The sequence below is a fragment of the Diplotaxodon limnothrissa genome, linkage group LG19 (genome assembly GCF_057381915.1).
Source record: "Diplotaxodon limnothrissa isolate DT_005_m linkage group LG19, D_limnothrissa_male_GT1.1, whole genome shotgun sequence".
In the NCBI taxonomy this organism is placed as follows: Eukaryota; Metazoa; Chordata; class Actinopteri; order Cichliformes; family Cichlidae; genus Diplotaxodon; species Diplotaxodon limnothrissa.
The window spans coordinates 29098658-29123341 of NC_140614.1; the positions used below are offsets into that span (position 1 = coordinate 29098658).

General features: G+C 41.2%; 1 protein-coding gene across 1 annotated transcript in view; it reads right to left on the reverse strand.

Moving 5' to 3' along the window:
* Positions 1–24427, reverse strand: part of mboat2a (membrane bound O-acyltransferase domain containing 2a) — a 47239-nt gene extending 22812 nt beyond the window's left edge. The window contains exons 1-2 of the mRNA XM_085342879.1: positions 24217–24427; positions 913–1058 (exon numbers count right to left, since the gene is read on the reverse strand). Coding sequence (XP_085199005.1) covers positions 913–1058; positions 24217–24300 — 230 coding nt within the window. The 5' untranslated portion in view covers positions 24301–24427. The remainder of the gene's footprint in view (positions 1–912; positions 1059–24216) is intronic.
* Between the last annotated feature and the right edge of the window lie 257 nt (positions 24428–24684).

Consider the following 24684-nt stretch of genomic DNA (forward strand, 5'->3'; position numbering starts at 1 on the left):
GAACCAGAGTTCAATTTAAACAGAATAAACACTGCAGGTGATTAAGAAATTCAAATAGACCAGAAAACGACATTGGAAAGAAAGCCATCAGAGAGGTTTCTTTTTAAAACCAATCTCCTTCTTTGCCATTTGGCACCATTTGGCATCTCTACACTCAAGTAGATTCTGACCTGCTTGCACAGATCCAAAATGCCCTGGACACACCAGGTTAAAAAAAAAAAAAAATTATGTGCGTGTGTGTAGGGGGGTGCACGAAAAGCCAAAACAACGCCAAGGCGCACCTCAAGTTGTGACTTAACGTTTGGCACGCATTCATATTTACAAGGACAACAAAGGCCAACGGAAACCATGACACTGGAAAATAAGTACTGCTGCAAGAGGGATGAAATCCAAAATGGTTTGGGAGTCTAGCTTTTTTTGGCTTAATTTCTGTGACAGACGAAACCCAAACAAGAAGCAAATGTGGGTGTCTGTGTCACCATTTTTAAAAGCTGACTTTCTATCAAAACGACTTGTTTTGATAGAAAGTCACTACCTACGTGTAAAAATGAATGCTAGTTTAGCAAAACCAGCAGAGGGTGAACTGTTCACGTACGTCCTGATTTAGGAAGAAGCATTCTGGGAAATGTAGAAAAATAACTTAAGTAGAAATGAACACTTCATTACATAACATTTCTTGTATTATATAACATTACATAACATACTATATACTGATAATTGAACCATAAGTAAAGTCAAATAAATTTTTTTTTAAAAAAAGCACATAGCCATAACATGAAACTGGGACATGCCCTCTGTTTGCAGGAAAACAAAGTCACTAACGTGATAATGTAGGAAGGAAGGTTGGAGCAGAGTCTGAAAGCACACTGATGACAAGAACAGAGCTGCGGGATAAACAGAGGGGTGACTCACCAGCCAAAGCAGAAGAGAGCCAAGTAGAAGCCCAACAGAGTGGCCACCACATGTCTGATGAAGGGACTGGTCTTACTGGGATGAAGGTAGATCCGAAACCAAACAGCCATCAGCAGGGCAAACAGCTGACATGCCACAAAGTTAACCTGCGCACAGAGACACAGTAATGAATGATAAAAATGTATGCTTTTTCTGTGTATCACTTGCATATGAAAGATTATAGTAGAAGACACTGAGCATAAAACAAAGGTGTGGTCCACCTTGTGCAATTAAATTGTCTCTAATAGTGAAAAATAAAGCAAAAAATATCCATCTATTTATGAAAACAATAATATAATATGAGTCTGACAGGTCATAGCTGGGTTGGAGGGTGTTAGAGTGGGTGTTTGAGACCTTGTTTCATCTCCTAATGTCTCCAAATGGCACAGCAAAGAGGCTTTACACCAGTCAATAGTGAGATTGACTGAATCCAGTGGGAGGGGGCAAAGGAAACCTCTCCGTTTGATTAGTAACACCAAACACAGGTGGAAGATAGAAAAGAGATTCTTATACGGTATTGATCCATCTGGATTTTGATATATCAAGGCTATTTGACACAATTGTGACAACAGCCCAAGCTAACCTTGTAATAATTGTTTGACTCACACTGTCTGTTAGGGCTGCACGATTTTGCATAAAATGAGAATCACGATTTTTTTTTTGCTTAGAATTGAGATCACGATTCTCTCACGATTTTCTTCTCCAATATAAATATTTATTGCACTTAACTGCACATCAACTTCGTAACAGTTGAGACAGAACATGAAAACAATAAATAAACATAACAAAACAATAAATGTCTCACATTTTGTCATTGAAGCAAAATGTTGTACTGCTTGAAATTCCGTCTCCACCGTTGCTCTACGCTGCGTGTATAGAGCAGGTAGTGCAACAATAGAAAAATAGTTGCGGGACGGCACCGTGTAGCGTTTGTCTAGGGTGTTGATAATTTTCATAAATCCCTCGTTTTGCACAGTGTTGATGGGAGCCATATCTTTGGTCAGGTGATAAGTGATAGCCTCTGTAATTTCTTTGTGCCTGCGGGAGTTCGACGGGTATAGGGAAGCGCTGTATAAGGTTCCCGTTATTAATGTTTGGATGGTTGACAGGGACAGATTTTCTCCTGCCACTTTCTTGGCCTTACAGCTTTGTCTCTCCGTTGTTTTTTCCCTGCCAGCTGGCTTCTGTATCACGTGGTATAAGGCTCCGCCCTTGTCATTTGTCCCGGATCAAAATGCGGTACAATCGCCATCTTTTTTCCTTTTTTTTTAAAAAAAATCGTTGTCATTTGGAAATGAGATCACACATAAGTATGAATTGAGATCATGTTTTGTTGTCCCACGCTGAAGCCTTTCCTCTTTGTCTGACACACGCAGCAGGGCAGCAAAGAGGCAAGCCCAGGCGAAGTGAAGATTTTACAACACAGCTTAAGTACGTGCAATCAGCCTTCACAACAGAGTCTTTTACAGTACTTTAATCTTGATAAAGGTGATTTAATAAACAGAGAATATGAATTGTTCCACACAAGTTATAAGAAAAGCTCTGCACATAGTGTTACTGGTAACTTAATGTGCCAATTATCTTCACATAGCTGAATCTTCCAAAGCTAGTCGTGGGCCAAGACAGCAGTCGATCCCCTCTGGCAAGGTGACAAAGAATGACTGATGCTTATGTAGCCTGCAGGGACCATGTGTTTTGTGAAAGACTTTCAGTCTAAAACCCCTTGGACTTGACCTCTGTTAATACTGATGAATTTATGGGCTCAGTCACACACTTCAAGGCAGAAAAGTTTAGGTCCATTTTGTATAAGTTTCATAAAGCCATTCACCATCAACACCAAGATGATGATGGCGAAAACACTCATCAAGGCTTCATAAAGAGACTTCACTAACAGTGGGTAACATCATTTATATTGTCTATGGTTCTTCAATGTTTTTAAACTCAATGGTTTTCCATGTCTTAAATATTATTGTGTTCATTGACATCTCACTTTTTTTTTTCCCATTCCATCCATGTTTCTTTTTTTTTTTCTAAACAGTGATTATCTTAAAAACTATTTTTAAAATAGAAATAAAGAAGAGGATGACAGTATAGCTAGCTAGAAGCTTTACTGTGAATATGGGGAGAAGACAGAACCACCACACCCTCACCTCTGCAACCTCAGAACCTAACCTTATGATATCTTTAATAATAGTTTTTCTATAACATCATACGTTTTCTGCAATATAGAAGCATGTCATTGCACATTGCACAGGCCTATTCCACATACACCCTCAGAAATGCAAAGCAGAAGGCTGCACGGTAACTTCTTTATTGCCTCTCCAAGTCCATCTCTGCCCTCAGCCTCCTTTGGCAGATGCAAATGAACTACAGATACAAAACAAATTTCAAACATCAGTACATTGTAAAGGGAAACAGACTGTTAAGCACTAAGCCCACATTTGTTTGATGTCACGTTAAGCGATGCATGTCTGAATACATGACAGCCCGCCAATGTATATAGGTCATGTTAACAGATCCGTCTGGCCAGTGAACGGTAAAAGACAAGCAACACCATGAGCGCCATCCATTATCTATGGATCCTGCATGATTGATGAGAGAGAAAGGGAGGGGGACAGATATAGCCCTAAGTACTAAAGCCCTCGCGTCTGCAGGGCTATGTAGCCACAAATCATCTGCAGCATTAGCCTGAGAGTTTCATATCAGATGCTAGTTGGTTGAAAATATCAGGGCTTTTGTTTCTCCATGCGCACACAGACACACACACACACACACACACAATGTATATGAGCCTCAACAATAGAAGCTACCCTGCTTTGTTCTTCTATTGTTACGAGTGATATTGTTTAAAAGGGGGAAACCAGTTGGCACTGAGATGAGTGTAATTAACAAATAATCAAGCAGGAGAAGCTAAACCAGATGGCTGTGTGCAGGTCCTGATGCTGATACTCCTTCAGCTTAGCCCAAAAGCAAACAAATCCAAGCAATCCGCTGGGAAGAAATGTGTCATTTTAGCTCCACGGCTGCCAAAAGAAGACTATGAGTCATTTATCTGTCTCATATGGATGAAAGACAAACAACCGCACCCAGCTGTGTGCCAATAAAGATAAGTTTTATTGACAGTGTCTGTCATTTCCATCTTTCAGCTATGGTTAACAGGGAAAAGGCCCAGTTTCAACCTAAATCATCCCCTGACTTGTAGTAATAACCGAGTAGCACTCTAGCGCAACAAATTTGGCAAAATTAAGCCGCAGTTCATTTGCAGATTGCTTCTAATTCTCTAAAGCTCAAGTGCTAAAAATAAAATAAGATGCCCTAATGTAATGACAAGAAATCACATTAAACCAACCTTCTCTGACTCCCTCTCCACCCACCCCTTCTCATGCAAGCCTCTTTCTTTGCACAGTGTTTAGCCAGTCCACAGCTTTGGATGTTGCTTTACACTTTGATTACCTTCAAGCTGCTCACTTGCTGAATATGACTTGTGTGCCTGTACACCGGCCCACGGGGTAACAGGCTGATATGCAAAGCAACAAACAGCCCACATTTTACTATAGTCACTGATTTATCCAAGTGTTCCAGTAAGACAAAAATAGCAGTTAAAGTCAACTAGTTGAATGTTTCTGTGGGAACCCAACTAGTTTTTAGGAGCGTTTAAATGTGCATGACTCCAATGAGCATTGAAAGTATGTCAAACCACAGGTATGCATCTTAAATTAGATCTTAGATTATTACAGCCACAACCCCTCGACTCTGGATTTGTACTGAAGGAAGTTACAACGTCCTTTGCTGACTAGCTGGAAAATCAAGAAGTGTGAATTGGCCCCTCCCTGGATATCAAAATATTGCCCTAAGAGCAAGGAAAGGGCGTGGCAGACAGACAGACAGACAGACAGACAGCATTGTGTGAGTCAACAGTGAAGCGGAGCTGTGGGTGACCATTTGTGGCAAAACCTCAAGCGGGCCAACTGACAACTGTCAATCATTTATTCTTAAACTGAGAAATGAGATTGCAGTTGTTCACCTATTACGCTTCCAAGCTATTTAATTAGGACAAATAAAGAACAGAGGACCCAGGACCAGTGTTGGGACTAACGCGTTATTAAATAACGCGTTACAATAACTACGTTATTATTGTGGTAACGAGCACGGTAACTAGTTATTATGCCAAAACCAGGAACGCGTTAGTCGTTACTAGGATTTAGAAAGGGTCGTTACTCGTTACTTCGTGTGGTGGCTATCGCGGAGCTTCCACAGATTCAGTAATATTAGCAAGTGGTGGAGGCCAGCAGGTGGAGGAGGGAAAGGGACACAGAAGGAAATGAGACCCGAGGCGGCCGCCGGTCCAAGTGTGAACTGAACTTCAGGTAAGAAGTTATGACCTGCAGTCTCTCTGGGTCAGATATAAACCAAGTTTAGGTGGAGTTTATTTTCGTTATTCTGACTTTTTCCGTACTGCGTGCTAGCTAGCATGACGGAGTTTCTATACAGCTGGGTGGGTGCCATGTTACTGATGTTGAACTTTATTTTGTTCATAAGTTATTAGAGTTGCCAACCGTCCCGTCTGGTATTCAGAGAAAATATTACGCGTTTCTTATTGAGGTGAAAAGGAACAGTTTGTCCCGTAATTCAGCTACAATGAAAAAGGCACAAAGCTGGAGTTATTCTGTGTTTATGCTGCACAGCTGCCTCTTCTTCTTTCATTCTCCCCCCTCCCTCTCCTGTTTCTACTTCAATCATGAAAACTGATCAATGATCAGCTGATCGGCTCTCTTGTTTGTTTATCGCCCACTTTGCGCCAGAAAGAGGAAACCAGCGGATGTCGCGCTAAACAACAGCAGCATGTTTAAGCTTGATCAGCTGTTGTTAGAATTTATTTAATATTAATTTCTAGTATCAGCTGATGTTTGCTGGTCATGATATGGTTTGGTTATCTGGTGAGAGGGAAACATGAAGATGAAACCAGGAGATGTCCTTACTGGATCATCAGAGCTGAAGAGGTGATGGAGAAACAGGTTTACCTTTTAGGTGGCATGAATGAGTTGAAGTTATGAACTGTTTCTGAGAGACAAATAACACCAGGATCCTTTTCTAAGTAGCTGACAGCTGGTAACTGTGCAGGGGCGGGTCTAGCAAAGTGTTGCCAGGGGGGCAGGTAGGGCATTAACAGGGAATGGGGGGCACAAAGAAATACTTTTCTTTCTTATTCTCATTTAAAATGTCTCGCTTTTAAAAAATAATTATCTGAATCTTACAAAAAACAATTGATAGATTGATGCATATATACCATCAAAACAGTGTACATCACTGTCACAACAGTGTTTATTTTCATTCAAAGGCTTTATGATTTTTGCTATAATGGCGGCCGGTCTCTAGTCAAAATGCCCGGGCCAATTTTTTTGTCCCAGTCCAGCCCTGTATGCAGCTCATCTGCAGTCTGGTGTTACCTACATCTTCCTATTCAGAAGGCAGAATTTCCGAGTTCTGAGTACAATCGAAAGCACCACGACTGCAGTTTTTGTGTTGATGTAAAAGGCGCACATGACGCTGTGACGTAGGCTAGAATCATGGCAGCAGTCAATGATGGTCCAGGCGTGGGATTTCTCTCGTGGAAATATGCACATTATCTTTTCCTTTCTATTGGTAGGTGGCACAGTGCACTGTGGCAAGTAAGCAAGCTAGAAGACTGGCAAAGTTATGGAAGAAACACATTAACAAGAGAATTCTGAGTAAAACCAAAGTTACTTTCCCTAGTAACTAGTTACTTTGAAAGTAACGAGTAACTTGAAGTAACTGAGTTACTTTTGAGAGAAGTAACTAGTAATGTAACTCAGTTACTATTTTAAAGTAACTTACCCAACACTGCCCAGGACTAAAGGAGAACAGGAGAGTTCATGAAAAATCTGCAGGATTAAGACCAAATGTATACTTACAAATTTACTTCAAGGACTAAAGTCCTTGCAAGAAAAAGTCTCCTTAATAGTAAAGATGACTTTTTTATTACATACTTGCTACTTTACCTGTTGATTGTTATCTGAGATGGAAAAGATTGAATTAATGAGTAATGAAGGGGTTCATTTCTAAAGAAAGCACCTGAGAGTCTTTTATAGTTGCCAAACATTGACTAACTGATTCACACAGAGTTCATTGTGAGAATGCTGTGCAACATCTACACTGAATAGCTAAAAGTAAGCGCACATACATGACCACTTTAAAGAGCGGCTCCCCACTAACTGGTGGCTTATTGGAAATGAGAGCATTTGCATTCATATTCTCAAAGTGTTTCTGCACCATATGTTAGTTAATCGGAATCCTTTTATAGACAAAAGCTACAGCTTGCAGTACCTCTCACCGCTCAGTGCTGTGTGTTCAGCTCAGCGGGAAAGATATATTATTATTGCTCACAAGTCAATTACAAGAGCTCCTGCAGAATCTGTGAAATCATGTAGGAGATTGACATTAGAAATTAATGCCAGCAGTTGAGAAATAAGCTGTCAGGGAAAACATAACCATTTTCGGAACGGTTCTTTCACCCAGGCAGCACTTACACAATGAGACCAGATGACAAGCAAATTTGCTACATTTCACTCGCAGATGTGATTTTACACTGTGAATGGACACTGTAGCATCTGTGATTTTTTTCCCCCTTCTTCGCTTTAAAAAGGTGCTTTCAACCAGAGCCCTCTGCCTTTGACATAAATCTAAGGAATTCTGGGATATGTAGGAACCAGTGTTCCCTCTGGGTTGCATGCAGTACTTTGCAACAAAGTTATATCGTTATAGAAGCCGCCACATGCCAAAAAGAAAAGAAAAGCAATATCAGACTTGATAGTCACAGGATTTGTTAAAAGATTAGGCTAAATGTGTTTTCTCTCGGCCTGGGATGGTTGTTTATTGAATAAACACTTTGCAGTAGACAAGCTCCTGTGCCGAGGTACGTTGTTCCTTCATTCATAATACATGGATCCCCTCTTCCATTATTGATTCACTCTGAAGTCAACCTTACCCTGGGGTACAGCACTCTTATTGTTTCAGAAACTAAGGCAGAATATCTGTGCTGCAGAATCGTTCAAGATTCAAGGGGATGAAAGAGGAGAAAATGCTATTCTGGATAAATGCACTGCATTTATGACAAGGAAAAAAGGGACACAGACCAGCTTGGGAAAGGGGGAGGAAGACCCCAAAAACAAAAAGTTGCAGATCTGAGATGCTGGTAAGGTGCCATGTCCATGCCTGCTACTGACAGAATATTTACTTCTGAAGCTGAGAAGTGGCTCCAATGAGGCCTGGTGAGAACCATTGTGAAGCTAAAGCCCCTTCCATCCTTTGTCTTCAGCATACAATGTCAAACAGGGATGTCTCAGCAAATCAATCACATGTCATTACAGAGTGTACAGATCACAGAGACAGGCAACATACGGATGTTTTGATAGGTAGCAAGTGCCAGTGTGCAGCCAGCGCTTAGAGGCCATAAGCTGTCAGGCAGTTTTTCCTGACAGCTGTGGCACAGGGCTCAGTTCAGCTCAGCTTAAAGACGCTATATTATAGGCTACGTTCACACTGCAGGCGAAAGCGCATCAAATCCGATTTTTTTGACCCTATGCGACCCATATCCGATCATGCTATGACAGTGTGAACGGCGCAAATCCGATATTTTCAAATCCGATCTGGGTCACTTTCGTATGTGGTACTGAATCCGATACATATCCGATGTTTTAGAAAGCGACTGCTGTTTGAACGGTCAAGTCGCATTAAATCCGCCTTTTACGTCACCGACACAAGACTGAAGCCAATTATCAGCGCCCGAGAAGACATCGCGAACGCTTCCTGGCCATCCAGTGTAGATGTCAGTGAAACTGTTGGGAAGACAACGTAAACATTTTATTTGTACTGTATAATCTGCAGATTCTGACAGAAATCTACAGCTATCCTTTGAAGCACCGCTCCTCTCTTAAACGGCAATAAGGATCATTATTAGGTTATTTACATTATTATGTAAATAACAAAATAACTTAAAGCAAAAATTGGGAAACGTGAAGACCGAAGTCTTTATATTAAGGGCCATCAGTCAAACAATACTGTTGCTCTGGGTCTAAACAGAGCGCGTTGTGTGTGACATCTTCTTTTGCGCATGCGGGCCGCTTTGAGCGTTCACACTAGAGAGCGTTTGCTGTCGCATTTTATTTGTAGTGTGAACGAGCAGTAAAAAAAATCGGATTTGATCAAAAAATCGGAATTGAGCATTAAGACCTGCAGTGTGAACGTAGCCATAGACTGACACAAACTGGCACTGGGAAAGAAGCTGAAAGGAAGGCAGGAAATCACTGTGAATGCTGAAGACAGATAAGCCTGTTTCCTGAAGCTCATTACCAAGTCAAACCCAGTGTCCATGTATGGGTGCCTGCATGCATATGAGGAAACATAAAGGCCTTCGGGGCTGATCTTTTTCCAGTTTTTCCAGTTCGTTTATCACCAAAATGATATCCTCACCCACAATCTGGATTTTAAAGCATGTCTATAAAGCAACTACTTCCCGCTCTGTTCAGGTTTTTATCTGTCTCATCAGCCAGGAATTTTGTGTTGGAGAGGAGCTGCAGCTGAGCAGGGAGGCTGTGAGGAAAGAAAGTAGGGATAGTACAGGAACGAAGGGATGGGCGGCAAGTCCTTTATTATACTCTGGGCAAAGCTTATCTTTTTTCTCTTTTCCACAAAAACAACAGTAAGAGACTGCAACCATGCTAGCGACAGTTTCACGCTGCCCTGAAACACAGTTGTGCTTTGAGCTAAATGTTAACATTAAAACAATTATGTCATGCTCACAAGTTATGCAGCTATAGTGTTTACAGTCTTCATTCAGTGACACCATCGCAATGTCTGGTCCCCACGGAAAATATCCACTTCCTGACTGCTTGACCAGTGGTTCCTGTTGACCATTCACCTTCTCACCACTCAGCCAACATGCTTAAAAAGGTGCGAAATTTACTTTTGCCATTTCCTGTTTGTTTTTGCATTTTCCCCCAAGTTTCACTGCTACTAAGTGAGGAGTTGGACACCTTTGCAGACTAGTCGGCATCTTCCATACAAACCGCGGGCATTCACAGCAATCTAGCGTTTAATGACAAAACCATTCACAAGAATATTTGTGGGGCAGCACTCATTTTGTAACTAGTTTCACCAACTGCCGCAACCACTTGCCAACCATTTAGCAACCAGTAACTGCCAAGGGGTCACAAGGGGTCTGAGATGTTACTCATTTAGCATGCTAACATTTGCCAAGTAATAGTACAGTCACACTAAAGAAAATAATGTCTGCAGACTGTAATTGAAAAAAACTGACTTTTTAAAAAATTCAGAGCAACTGACTGACAGACAGACTCTGATATCCATATCACCTGTGTGACTAACCGCCAATAAACTCAGGATGTGATTAGTAGTGTTTATGTGGAAATCTACATGTGGCCTATGAGGAAACCGATGACAGGCTCACAATCACAGACACACGCCTCAGGTATAAAGCACGAATGCTAAGCAGAAGTGAGAATTTGCATCGAGTCTACTAAAGGGCTTATTTACCCACTTGTGTCAAACTGTGTGTTATGATAAGAGTGGGGAAAATGCAATACAAAAGGTTCCCGTGGGTTACCGTGAGAGATAAACATCTAAAGACTGCCTTGATGAGTTTGACCTGCTGTCTGTTGGTGCCAACACCTTTTCCATAGATGAGATCTTTGCTTAAGGAATGACAAAATTTCACTCCAGTAAGCCTAAGTAGCACAGGTACACACACATACACACTCACAGGGGTAATATCACTTTTCATGAAGAGTATTCCTGTCCTCTCCATGTGTGCAGTCTGTGTTTAACACCCAGGGACTAAAATAGTTCCTTCCTGCACAAAGCCTCCCTTTACTCGCTGTGACGGGTGAGTTCCCATCTCAGCATGTGTGTGCATCTGCTTGTGTGTGTCTACACACACAGAGATAAATTTAGACAGTCATTAGCATAAAGCCCTTTTTTCCATGTCATTAAGTAAACCCACCCTTCCCCCCAAACACTCCTCCACCCATACAGCCTAAGCGACGCTACAGTCCCGCTCCGCACAGTCTCATTTGATTTCCATCAGCTGTAGTCCACAGTGACTCATGCAGATTCGAGTGGAGGGAGGGAACCAAAGCCTCGAAGTTAAACTCAACTAGTTCCACAGTCTGCATTCGATGCAAAACTGTCTGCGGAGGAAATATGGTGCACCACACATACACTGTCCTAATCCTCTTTAGAGAGTGGTGCAGTGCAAGCAACAGTTTCCATGTTAGGTGACAACGAGAAAGAGCACTCATGTTTAATTCCCCGGAAGATTAAAAACAGCTGATGATAAGAGTGTTCTTAAACGTTACAGAAAGCGGGGACAACAAAAGGATGACAGAGGAAAAGAGATGAGGAATTTTCTTTCTGAAACGGAGGTAGGAAAATTATACAAGAGCAAATGTGTCCATGCATATATGAGGCAGTAAATTTCAATAACATGTAATATAGTGAGCTCCATCCTCTGCCAAACAAACTCTCTGCGGGCAAAGACGTGGGAAATGTCACGAGTACTTTAGCCTCTGCCAGTAAATGTGCCACAATTGGTCATGGCTCCCAAAGACAAACTACCGTGTGTGTGTGTGAGTGTGAGTGTGTTTGTGTATGCGTGTGTGTTTGCTCAGCGCAACGAGGTTGTGCTGACAGTACGAGAACAAAAGTGGTCTTGTTCTTTCAGCCAACAAAAACAAAGCTCTGACATGTTTTGTGACACTGGCTATGTCTCTTTGCTAACTCGAATTAAAAAAAAAAAGAAAAAAGAAGAAGAAATTAAAAAAAAAATAAAAGTTTGACACTTTCACAAAGTCTCACTTAAGTCAGTTCAAAAGGCTGTCAGATGAATAAGATAGCCACTGAAAACTGTGGAATAGAGGCCTCACTCAGAGCCATAAACTCACCGTGTTGCCCAAGGCTATATTATGTTGGAGATAATGAGGAAAGTGTCATGCGGATAAGGCTAACCTAAAAGAAGTGTGCACTGGTGCACAAAGACACACACAAACAGAGACGTGTTAAACCCTGCAGTGTGGTGCTTTCCCCCTCGGAGCTGATCCACAGATCCCAGTCAGGCTCTACAGTCACTGCTATTAATAGTCGAACAATCAGACATTCCCCACAAGGTACAAAGTAGCACTGGGCCAGAACCATGCTGATGGTGTGTGTGTGTGTGTGTGTGTGTCTCCAGGAAAGTGTTTGAACCTGTCCCAAGCAAAGATTATATGGCAGCTTTTAATCATAAATATCATCTGAGCCCTCCCCCACAAAAATCATCTTGGATCCCTAAGAAGGTGTTACGATAAAGTTGTGCTTCCACAGATGCACTGACCTTGAGCTCGACCTTCATTCCATCCATATTGTACATTACTGAATCAATGCAAACTGAAGAAACAAGTCAAGTCCAGTCCAGTTTAAGATTATGAGTCACATGTACTAAATGGGCCCAAATAGCATGTGAGTACAGTCTCCAAATAGGACTCATATGTGTGGTTAGTTTTACGAGCGATTTACAAAAGTTGAGTCAGAGCAACCAGGCTGTAGCATTTATTCAAGCATCGGGTATCCTATATAGTGCCCAGGAGTAAAAAAAAAAAAAAAAAAAAAAATGCACACATAACCCTCCCTAAAAAATGCATGCAAATAATTAGAATGATTAAATTTTGCTGGAAAATACTGGGCTGTTGCCCACACAGGTCATCTCACTTTACTCACACAGAGCTGCTGGGGAATTGCTAATAAAGATGAGCTAGTTACATCTCGAGCGTCTAAGCAAACTTTAATCACCACCCTCATGTTGTTCGAACACGAGGCCACAGCTGTGCACATGGAATGTGCAAAGACAGCATTTCAAAGGGAGGGCAGGCTGCCATGTGTGATCAGCCTTGCTTTAATAATCCCCTTCAATACTTTAAAAGTGAAGTAGAGGAGCTGGATCTAATCTTAAAGACGTCATATCAAGCCAGCAATTAAACTAAAGGTGGCTCTGTTGTCTCTGACTCAATCTGCATGTTTCTGAAATACCTTATTTAAACTTCTCCACCCCCAGCCGAGAGCTATAATAAATTAATCTACAAGAGCATGACAGCTTTGACAAACACTGCCTGAAGGCCTTTTTTTACTCAGTGAACCAGCTCTGCAAAGATTTCCTGAGTGTAACTCTTAAAGAAAGCCTTTTCTTCAGCCGATGAGGACCAATGCAGAGAGTAAAACAGCTTAAGAAAAGTGCGGCCCTAAACTTGCCATAAATAGTCAAATGTATTCAAACCAGTAACTGCTTGATAACACTTTGCAAGTTAAAGGAAACTGGCACTGACCGCTGGCATCGCCACAAATAGTTCACAAGAATTTACAGTTCATATCAGCAACAGAGGATGCAGGCTTTATTAGCTCGGCTATCGGACCTACCAGCACAAAAGACAGGTTTTTGTGTAAAGTTACAAAAGACTGTAAATGCAGGGATAATGTTACATAAGCAAGTTAAGTAACCGACATTAGCTGGATGGATGAATGTTCTGTGGTTGTTCTTCTGTGGTAATACATTTCTATTCTACTACTGATGGTCGCTGAAAGACATACCATCTGAAACCACGTCCCCCTTCACAAGTGTACCCCACAGGAAAGTAGAAGTGGAGTTTGTGTGTAGACACGCTTGTTCTAAAATTATCAACAGTGTGTCTTTGATATCTCTTTGTAACTGAGAGAGAGCGATCAAATGCTAGAGAAACCCAAGCAACTGCAGCCACTTTCTATATTAAAAATAGCAATAGGTGCAACTCAGCATGTGCAGAGTGGCAACTGCTAAAATGTTTCTGAATGGACAAATACGATCAGCCAGGCATCGTACAAGCAAAATGGATACAATGGCTCTTTCTAAATTCAAGGCTGTGCTATCCTTCAAAAAGTATCAAGAACATGTGTTACAATGCTCGGTCAATTGGCGCAGAAGTGACTGGCTATTAGCAGAAGTTGGCAATGTGACAGGAAACACTCGAGGCTGCTTTGATGCACATGTACATAATGTGGCGAAGCTTCAAGCACAATATGCTTTCATGTTTGCAAGTGGGGGGGATAACAATTCTAGCAGACCATGGCACACTAATTTGTAACTTTATCAGCTTGAAGCGTGCACATAGCATTGTTCACCTTTAAGTACAAATTAAAAAGCATCGTGTGGCACAACTAATCAAGTTCAAGGGAATCGATAGCAGAAGGTGCTGGAGAGTGAACACGATGAATCAAGTCCCACTTTTCAAATGACAATACAACTCGTACTTTTTTAGTCAACATTTGTGTTGACTAGTTGGAATGTACAGCCAGACAGAGGCCTGGTGAATGTGACTGTCTTCCAGTGAGGGTCAATTCGTTGTATGCCCACGTAGTACTGTGCAAAAGTCTTCAGCCACTCCTCAATGCTTTATTTTTTTGAGGAAATCGGGAAATAGGAACAACAACGTAATGAAATGTGCAAACATAGATGGAAATACAGTATATAAGGCAAGAACAGTTTGTTCAGCTTACCAATAAACTCCCCGTGGCAGGTTTTCTTTAAGTTCTTTTTTTTTTTTTTTTTTTTGTGTCCCGTTTGGATCTTTAGCCATCAGAATTGTTGTCTTAAGGCCAAGAAAGATGCCAAGCGGATTTATTTTACCAAGTGGATCATCATGGCCTTGCCATATTGGTCCATTTGATTGACCTTTATTATAATTATGAATTTATTTTATTTTCAGTTGCTACAAACGGGACAGACATGACTGGGGGATAGGACAGGGAGAGAGAATGAAAGAAAGAGAGGGAGAGAAAGAAAACCAAAGGGGAGAAGAGACGGTGAGAAGGGGGGGAAGAAAGAAAGAAAAACAAACAAAAAAAACAAAAACACCTGGGTCACCTGTATGGAGAAAAAAAACAGAAGAGAAAGCAAACAACAAAGAGCAACATAATAAAAAAAACGGCACCATCACAATAAACTAGCTAGCAGTAGATATCAGTAGATACTAAATAATAAACGATATTGTGCAGCACGCAAGATAGACAGCGTACAATGTGCTTTGAGGCACATTTGAGGCTTTAAGTTCTTTAAGTAGTCTTCGGGACTAGTTCTCCAGGACATTCAAAGCTCTTCTTTGGATCGTGGCTGCCTTTTGTTCTATTCTCTGTCAAAAATGACCTCACACAGCTTTAATAATGTTTAAGTCCGGGCTATGAAGAGGACAATATGTGACTGATCGTGTTCCATTTTGTGCTTTTTTCCAGATGGTTGCTTGGTGGATCACGTTTGACATGATCCCCAACACCAATGGCTTAAATACAGCCTCAAACTATGAGCCTCCACTGTGTCTTACAGGTGGCTATAACCAGTGTTGTACTTCACTCTTGACCACCTCTGCACTGTAGGCGATTTGAACCACCAATCTCTCATTTGGATTCATCACCCCGCAAGACCTATCGCCACTGATTTGCAGTCCAGTTCTTGTTTAATTTGGCATACCTAAGGCTTTTTTTCTTTTTCTTTTTTTTTACAGTTTACCTTACTTTCTTGGCATTATTGTCCCACTGAGACCAATAATGATGAGGTTTTGGTCTAGATAAATCAACTTAAAAGGTTTTCCTATTTCCTAAGGACATGGAGTTTCATGTACTCTTCCTCTGCTGCCCTTGCAGGCCTGCCACTTGGCAAGAGAAAACAAACAGGTTAGGGTAAAAGGACTGGACTGAAAATGAGTAGAAAAAGCAGGCAACTTAAAATACAAGCTGGGATAACTATTGTTCAAGACTACTTTAATAAATTAAAGTCTGACTCCATAGAAGCAAAATATTAAGAAACATACAGTGCAAGACTTTTGCACAGTACTGTATATTCTCTTATTTATATTTATATTGGATGCATCTCCTTCATCTTGTTTGACGAAATGAAAAAAAACTGGCTGTGGAATGAATTTGACATTTTATTTGTCCGAGGAAGCCCTTGTATTTGATAAGCTTGCGGAGAATATGTTCAGGCGCTGCTTCATGAGTTTTAAATTTGTTTATATGGGTTAAAAAAAATAAATAAAAAATTTTAAAAAATCCTTTTTTGCTGTGCACCACTGGATAAACTGACATTATCTATCATTTAATTACTTTGAGAAAACTTTCCGAAGCTGCAGTTTCCTAAAGTACAGCCTCGCTCAGTGACACCTAATAAAGTAAGACTGTGAGCTTTGCCTTCACCATCATAACCTAAAGCAGATCTTCTCAGATGAGTTTTGCTTGGTCACATAAATTCACATTCTGCAACATCAAATTTATAGAAATTTGACTAGCCTGTAATTTGAAACAGCTAAAATGAGCCCCTGAAAATATCTTCTCTGTGCCACCTATATGCTGTGCCACTCAAGTACTAAACTGGCACTCCAGGCCCGAGAGTGCAGGCTTTTTAGAAACCCAATCCACCCTCATAGCACCACACCATTACCAACAGAACTAATGAGTTAGTATAGCTGAGTCATGTGTACATCCACTTTTGTGGCGAGCACTTCAGACTGAAGAGGAGCGACAGCTGCACAGATTTCCCTCTCTTTCTCAATCTACAACCTACCTGCTTTGCTCTACCATGCAAACAGCAAAACCCATAACAACAGGCATTAGTAGATAAACTACATTACAGGATATACGGAAATCACTTGACTGTGTGTGTGTGTGTGTGTGTGTGTGTGTGTGTGTGTGTGTGTGTGTGTGTGTGTGTGAGACATAACAGATGCCTTGTATCACACTTGACTGATGCTTTCAGCCTAATGGCTTTGCCATTCCATGACTGCATTTATGGTTAGTAAGAAATACATCCATACCCATCAGAGTTATCACTTCAACCCTAATACAGGATGAGGTCATGGTGAATACTGAGAGTGGAAGAAAAAGGGGGGAGCTCCAAGTTTTGCTCAAAGATTACCAAAACCAGCTAACCAGTGAGTCTCCAGACAACTTAAGAATTTGGGAAAAATCACTTGAAAGGGTAAATAAAAGGGTGACTGCCAGGCTATGATGATAGAACGCAGGTTTGCGCACAGTTTGTCTCTCTATAATGTAGCAGACTCAGTGAGGGAAAGAAATATATGAAAGGCAGCAGCAGAATTTTAATCGCTGTTGAAAAGAAATTAAGAATAAATGGTCCAAAACTCACAAGAGGTGCAACAAATTTAATTTTCCTAATAACATTTAATGGAACTTAATCAGGACATTATGTGGGAGAAGTACTACAAAATGCAGTTTTAGTAATTACACTGATTAAGATGTGTAAATTGGAAAGCTATGGGCTGATCCTTCCTCTATGGTCAGATCTTGTACTTCTCTGGATTTTGCTGTATGTCACACTTGTAACAGATAAGTGTCATAAACACATAATCATTACGTCTAATTGCATTTAGAGGGAGCTTGTCTGCTTGTTATTATTACTGCGTTGCCTGTTATCAGCAACTAACAACAAAGCATTCCCATATTCCCAAGGAGGAATTACACAATGCTTGTATAGTTGATAGCTAACCATAATAACGCAACAGCCACTGGCACTGTATTACAGAGAGCTAAGGGACCGAAATCAATTGAAAGGATACAACTCCCAAGAGGTCAGCCAATTAAAGACAAAGGGGAGGTAGGGAAACTCTAACAAGACCCAAGGGCTTAAAATGAAGACCAGAAGCCCCAAGGCAGGGGACTCTGGGAACTCAGTCAGTGGCAGGAGACTTTGGAGAGGAGCAAACATAGGATTTTTCAGGCAAGGCTTATCCAAGCTCTGCTATCGCTTTACTAAATGAACTGAAAGAAGCAAATGTTTGCTTTAAGGCTAATAAGAGGAACATTAAGTTCATTTTACAGGAAATCAGAGGTATCTGGAATTATTTTGAGTCCCCTTTCAAGATCCCGTTTTTTTACACTATAGATGTGACTACTTTTATCTGCTTTCAAACCTCAGTTAAACGCATTTTAACCTAACCATTAAACTGAATTGTGTCACAGATCACAGGGAATTGACAGTGGATAAAAGAAAAGTGGGAGTCAAACCCTCAAGCACTGTGTGGGCTCAAAGGCCTTACAGCACAATAGCTGGGTAGGCAATCCAGCAGCAGCAACAAAAGAAAGCTTGTTATTGTGATAACAGACATGTCCGTTGACTGTGACAGACTGCAATCCAATATGTAGCACAAACAGAAGATTGATTCTACAGCTGGGCCTTTTGGGAGCACAGGACACAGAGCAGAGCCGCCTGTACAGTGGGGCAAAAAAGTATTTAGTCAGCCACCGATTGTGCAAGTTCCCCCACTTAAAATGATGACAGAGGTCAGTAATTTGCACCAGAGGTACACTTCAACTGTGAGAGACAGAATGTGAAAAAAAAAAAATCCATGAATTCACATGGTAGGATTTGTAAAGAATTTATTTGTAAATTAGGGTGGAAAATAAGTATTTGGTCACCTCAAACAAGGAAAATCTCTGGCTCTCACAGACCTGTAACGTCTTCTGTAAGAAGCTTTTCTGTCTCCCACTCGTTACCTGTATGAATGGCACCTGTTTGAACTCATCATCTGTATAAAGACACCTGTCCACAGCCTCAAACAGTCAGACTCCAAACTCCGCCATGGCCAAGACCAAAGAGCTTTCGAAGGACACCAGGAAAAGTATTGTAGACCTGCACCAGACTGGGAAGAGTGAATCTACAATAGGCAAGCAGCTTGGTGTGAAAAAAATCAACTGTGGGAGCAATCATCAGAAAATGGAAGACATACAAGACCACTGAATCTCCCTCGATCTGGGGCTCCACGCAAGATCTCATCCCGTGGGGTCAAAATGATCATGAGAACGGTGAGCAAAGATCCCAGAACCACACGGGGGGACCTGGTGAATGACCTGCAGAGAGCTGGGACCAAAGTAACAAAGGTCACCATCAGTAACACACTACAACGGCAGGGAATCAAATCCCGCAGTGCCAGACGTGTTCCGCTGCTAAAGCCAGTGCATGTCCAGGCCCGTCTGAAGTTTGCCAGAGAGCACATGGATGATACAGCAGAGGATTGGGAGAATGTCATGTGGTCAGATGAAACCAAAGTAGAACTTTTTGGTATGAACTCAACTCGTCGTGTTTGGAGGAAGAAGAATACTGAGTTGCATCCCAAGAACACCATACCTACTGTGAAGCATGGGGGTGGAAACATCATGCTATGGGGCTGTTTTTCTGCCAAGGGGACAGGACGACTGATCCGTGTTAAGGACAGAATGAATGGGGCCATGTATCGTGAGATTTTGAGCCAAAACCTCCTTCCATCAGTGAGAACTTTGAAGATGAAACGAGGCTGGGTCTTCCAACATGACAATGATCCAAAACACACCGCCCGGGCAACAAAGGAGTGGCTCCGTAAGAAGCATTTGAAAGTCCTGGAGTGGCCTAGCCAGTCTCCAGACCTCAACCCCATAGAAAATCTGTGGCGGGAGTTGAAAGTCCGTGTTGCTCGGCGACAGCTCCAAAACATCACTGCTCTCGAGAAGATCTGCATGGAGGAATGGGCCAAAATACCAGCTACTGTGTGTGCAAACCTGGTAAAGACCTATAGTAAACGTTTGACCTCTGTTATTGCCAACAAAGGTTATGTTACAAAGTATTGAGTTGTATTTTTGTTATTGACCAAATACTTATTTTCCACCCTGATTTACAAATAAATTCTTTACAAATCCTACCATGTGGATTCATGGATTTTTTTTTCACATTCTGTCTCTCACAGTTGAAGTGTACCTCTGGTGCAAATTACTGACCTCTGTCATCATTTTAGGTGGGGGAACTTGCACAATCGGTGGCTGACTAAATACTTTTTTGCCCCACTGTACACCGTGAGCCCCAAAGACTATATCTTTATATCAGACAGTGCACAGTGAAATTACCACTGAACTACAAAACCTGCATGTTCACGGAATACCTCTCAGCACGGGTACAAATGCTCTGCTATTTCAAGATGAAATGACAAAGGTGAGAAATTGATACTTTTGTGGCTGAGCCATCAAATCACTGGAGACTAGAGAGAGTACTGTGTAATCCATCAGACAGTATTTCTCTGCATCACAAGGCAGGGCCACTATGGTCTACTGACACACTCACGTCTGCAATAATCAGCTGAAATCTCAAAGCTGTCTCTGAACCTGAATACATGCAAGCTCCTGCCTCCCAGCTTTAAAGGTCACTGCTTACATTAAAAACATCTCATCCAAAATCTCCACTGAATATTTGAGATCTATAAAGACCCTAAGTAAATGAGCAAAATGCCTTTTATTGGTGATGTCGTGCCAGTCGTGGCAGTGTAGCCTATGAGTGCACCACCTGCAAAACACAACATGGTACAGTTGGAAATTTCCACACTGCCATGCTCCTCTGAGACATCCCACACACCTGCACAGGTGGTAGTGCCGTCAGCCTTTTGAATGCAAGTAAACTTTATCAAGTCACATCACGTTTACCCAGAACACTGAATAGAAATGCAAAGTATATCATGCGTGAACTATGTAAACTTAATACAACAAGATCATTGGTTACAGACACGATCACCACCCTGTAGTTTTAGCCACTAGGCCTGAGCGCTGTAAGGAAACAAAACAATAACACGCTGTAATGGCTGCATCAACCATCTGTGCATCACAAAGTTGGTATTTACTGATGTCAGTGGATGATATTTATCTGTTGCGTCACATCTTCTACTAGTTGTTGGGTTTGTGAAAAAAAAAAAATCTTCATTTTGTCAGTTGAGGCACCTTTTTTTCTGATTTATGCCAAGGCAACAAGTATGACTTGTCAATTATTTATCAGTTGTTTGTCCTATACAAGACACTGTCTTATTAGACGTTAGTGCCGTGGGTCATGTGACTTATCACAGGTGATTTAAGATTGTGCCGCCCAGTGTTTCATTGTCTGCTGAAGAGCAGGTTTGCCTAAAATGTCACAACTAGATGCAATAAGTAAGAAAACCGTTGAGTCCTGTAGTGTGCAAGCCGTTCATTTTTTCCATGTTATATTTTTTCAGCTCTGCACCTGCACCGCATGATGTGCATGGATTTGTTCCCGTTTTATATTAATCAAAAAAAAATTCTATTATGGCATTAGCTATCAGCTGAATTGCTTTTTTAAAGGACAGTACAGAAGTGCACAACTGGTGCACTGCAATGTAAATGCAAGACAAAGAATAGCTGCACGTACAAAAAAAGTTTATCAACTGATCTCTATTGCACTGTTGACAAGCAAGAAGGCTGTATCTGTTGTTTCACATGCATTTGGTATTGCTATCACCAGTTATTATAACTATATTAAGTTAATTCAAACATCACTTTCAGCCTACAAATGTCTAAAACAAAGGGTTAGTGCATATATACTTCATGGAGTCTCTTACTAGGCCTCCAGCTGCTGCATATTGAAACAGCTGCAGAAGGAACATCACAGCTGATGCTGCAAATTACAAAAGTCCCTTCTAGCTTCAGTGTCATCAAAAAGAGGAAAATTGAATTTGGCCATTACCGAAGTCGTTTCTGGTATGGAGTCATACATTTATAGATGGACTGCATAATTCATTCAACTGGGTTATTTTTGATTTTCTGTCACTCAGCTGAATGATGATATGGACCCAATGAGCCTTGATAACAAGCAAAGCAGCTGTGAGGTTATGTGAACTGGACATTTCAGATTGAAACTGGATCTGCGATGCCTCGACCTGTTTGTAAAAAAACAAACAAACAAACAGGACGTGCAAACATTAAATCCAAGAGATTTGATTTGATTTATTTACCCACCAGCTCTGAAAATGGCAGCTAAGGCAGCTCTGCTTAATTGTGCAAATACGTGATAGAACACCAAGTCCTAAAGGGAGTAAGAGAGAGCAATAAGTGTCCAGCATCCTCACTGAAAGTGGATATCTGAAACAAAAACTGTCTTTCATGCTTCCTGATAAAAAAAAAAGGATCTGTAGACCAGTCGACATAAGAAGACTGAGTAGGAGGAAGATGGGATGGGGATGATTTCTTCATGAACACTGTATCTTTAAGACTAAGTGCATCAATTTGTACTAGATATGGCACAGTTTAGGATTTTGGAATGTAATTGTGTGTAATCTTTTCTCCTATAAAAACTCTTGAATCAGAGTAGGTGAATAGTGTTTGTGTGGGCACACAAAATGCAGTGGGAGGTCTTATTCAAAGTAGTGCCGGCATGTTACTGACAGAAGGCGGGCAGTGTGTGATGGAGAGAAAAAGAAGAGAGAAGGAAAAACATAGTGTCATTTTAGATTTTACAGCTTCTGTTATAGCTCTGAGACGAGCCAGTGCCGAGGAGTCCTAACATACAGGGAGGTGCTAGACCAAAGCAGGTGTTGATGTCCACGGGACCGCACAGAGTAGAAATGGAAATGTAGGTATTTTAATGCCAAACGCTGAGGTTGAAACATGCTAAATATTGCAGGATACAAGAGAATAAAAATCTCAACAGCTTAGCATGAGATTTGGTTCCAGTCAGCTACAGATTCCTCTAATAATTCTAAAACTTATTATACAACTATTGCAATCAAAAAACAAGCAAATAAGTTTGGATCCCAGGGATGTACACTCCTTACTTCATGTGACTGAGTCCTCAACACATGACACTCCCTGCAGAAACTGGTACATTCTACGGAGGAGAAAAATAATGGCACATTCTTGTCTCCACATGTAGCTTCAACTGAGGATGAAAGACTGGTTTACTGCTTGACACAGCAAGACAAGGAGTTAAACATTGACTAAGTAGCTGTGTGCAGGGTCTGCCAATGGAGATGCAAACCACGTAGTTTATTCACAAATGACAAAATCCATGATTCTGGACACAACTATTTTGTGTAACAAAGTTACATTTTTACTTTTAAAATATGGTAAAACTCTAGCACTAGTGCTTGGCTGGGGAAGCAAACATTCCCCACCAAAAACCTTCTATAATGACTTCAAGACTTGCATGTGAAGAAAAATGCATGGCATTAGGAGCATGCCACTCTAGGAGGAGAACATTTTTGGGGAACTTTTTTTATGCTTTCACAAAGTGTTATTCAGACTAGTTATGGCAAATGCCGAAAGCAATGTGGGGAATAAAAAGTAAATCGAGGTTTGATTTCAGATCACAGTTAACAAAAAGAACATTACCTGACATTGACAAGGAAGGTAGCAAGGTAGTTATTTCAGTACAAATGCACGAGATTAGAAAAGACACAAAAATGGGCCTTATCTGTCTTAGACTAGTCAGACGCTTTTACAGACAAACACACCATCTCTGCTGTCCAGAGCTTTGAAACCACCATTACAGATCATTATGGACTGATCCACCAGAGTTAGTGGGTGTGGTGCCTGTGAGTGCAGCTAAAGTGCCAATGTTTTGCACTACTTCAAGAATCTACCAGTGACAAATATACTTCAAAATAATCCACACAAGGCACAGCTATCAAAAGTTACCCAACCCGTCTCCATGCTGTTAAAAAAAATGCCCAAAGACCTGGCTTTGGGCATTTTTTTTAACAGCATGGGTCTCTCTTCTGGTGAACAACACAACACTGTCACATGTTTTCGCGGTTTGGGAATTTTTTAAAGAGGGATTCATGAGCTAAGATTCCTACAGCTATGAACCTAAAATAAAGCCTTACATCATAATCACAAGCCTGATTTTTTAAAAACAGCTCACCTTTAACTATACAGCGATAGATTTTGTATGCAAGAGTGAAAAAACAATGCAGTGGGTTAATCGTTCCTGCCTGCATACTGACTCTTTAAGGAATATTTAAGTGAAATTTAAATACATTTAAACTAGTAGACCTCAATTAGACTGGAGGACCCGATGGAATATTTAAGAGATCCCAGTTTGGAAGAGACTGGATTAGGATCTGGGCATCGAAATAAAGACACAAAGGGCATTACCGTTAGTGTAGCTTGGCTAAGAACTAGCTGATGGTGACAGTGAACCACCAACTGTGATATTTGTGTGCGTGTGCATGTGTGTGTGTAGTCGTTTTCAGTGAAACCGCAATGTATAAATGCTAAGCTAACGATTTGGTAGTGCGCATCACCAGCCTCTGCTAACCTCAGATCTACGGATGCTTCCTAACTGTGACAAACATGTATCGTAACGTGCCTTTCGCTTCACCGATCAATTTTTTTCTTCATCCAAACACATACCTGGTCAAGAGGGAGGTTGATAATTTCACTGAGCGGCTGCAACAGAGTGGATCCAGTGCATGATGCTGTCGTTTGGGTAGCCATGCTTGGACGGTGTCCGTAAATCCTTTCGTTTCCTTTCCTCCCCTCGGTTCACCTCGCTCCCCTAGGCTGCTGCAATGACAAATACACTGCCGCCGCCGCTGTTCCTGCCGCTGCTGCTGTTGTTGCGACGAGCTGTACTGTTGTCATCCACGGCACACACTCAACGAAGATAACACAGCCGGAACAAGAGAGTTACCCGTATGTTCTTTCTTGCAACTCGTAGTTATATATGTTAAATATATATCCACCGCTATTTATTCACGAGCTGAGGGTTGTTTTTGTTTTTTTGTTTGTTTGTTCTATCTAACGTTTAATATAATCTTCGTTCAATTTCATTAGCTCAAATAGGACACAGCGGTTGCTACTTTTGAAGGCTAGCGCGTG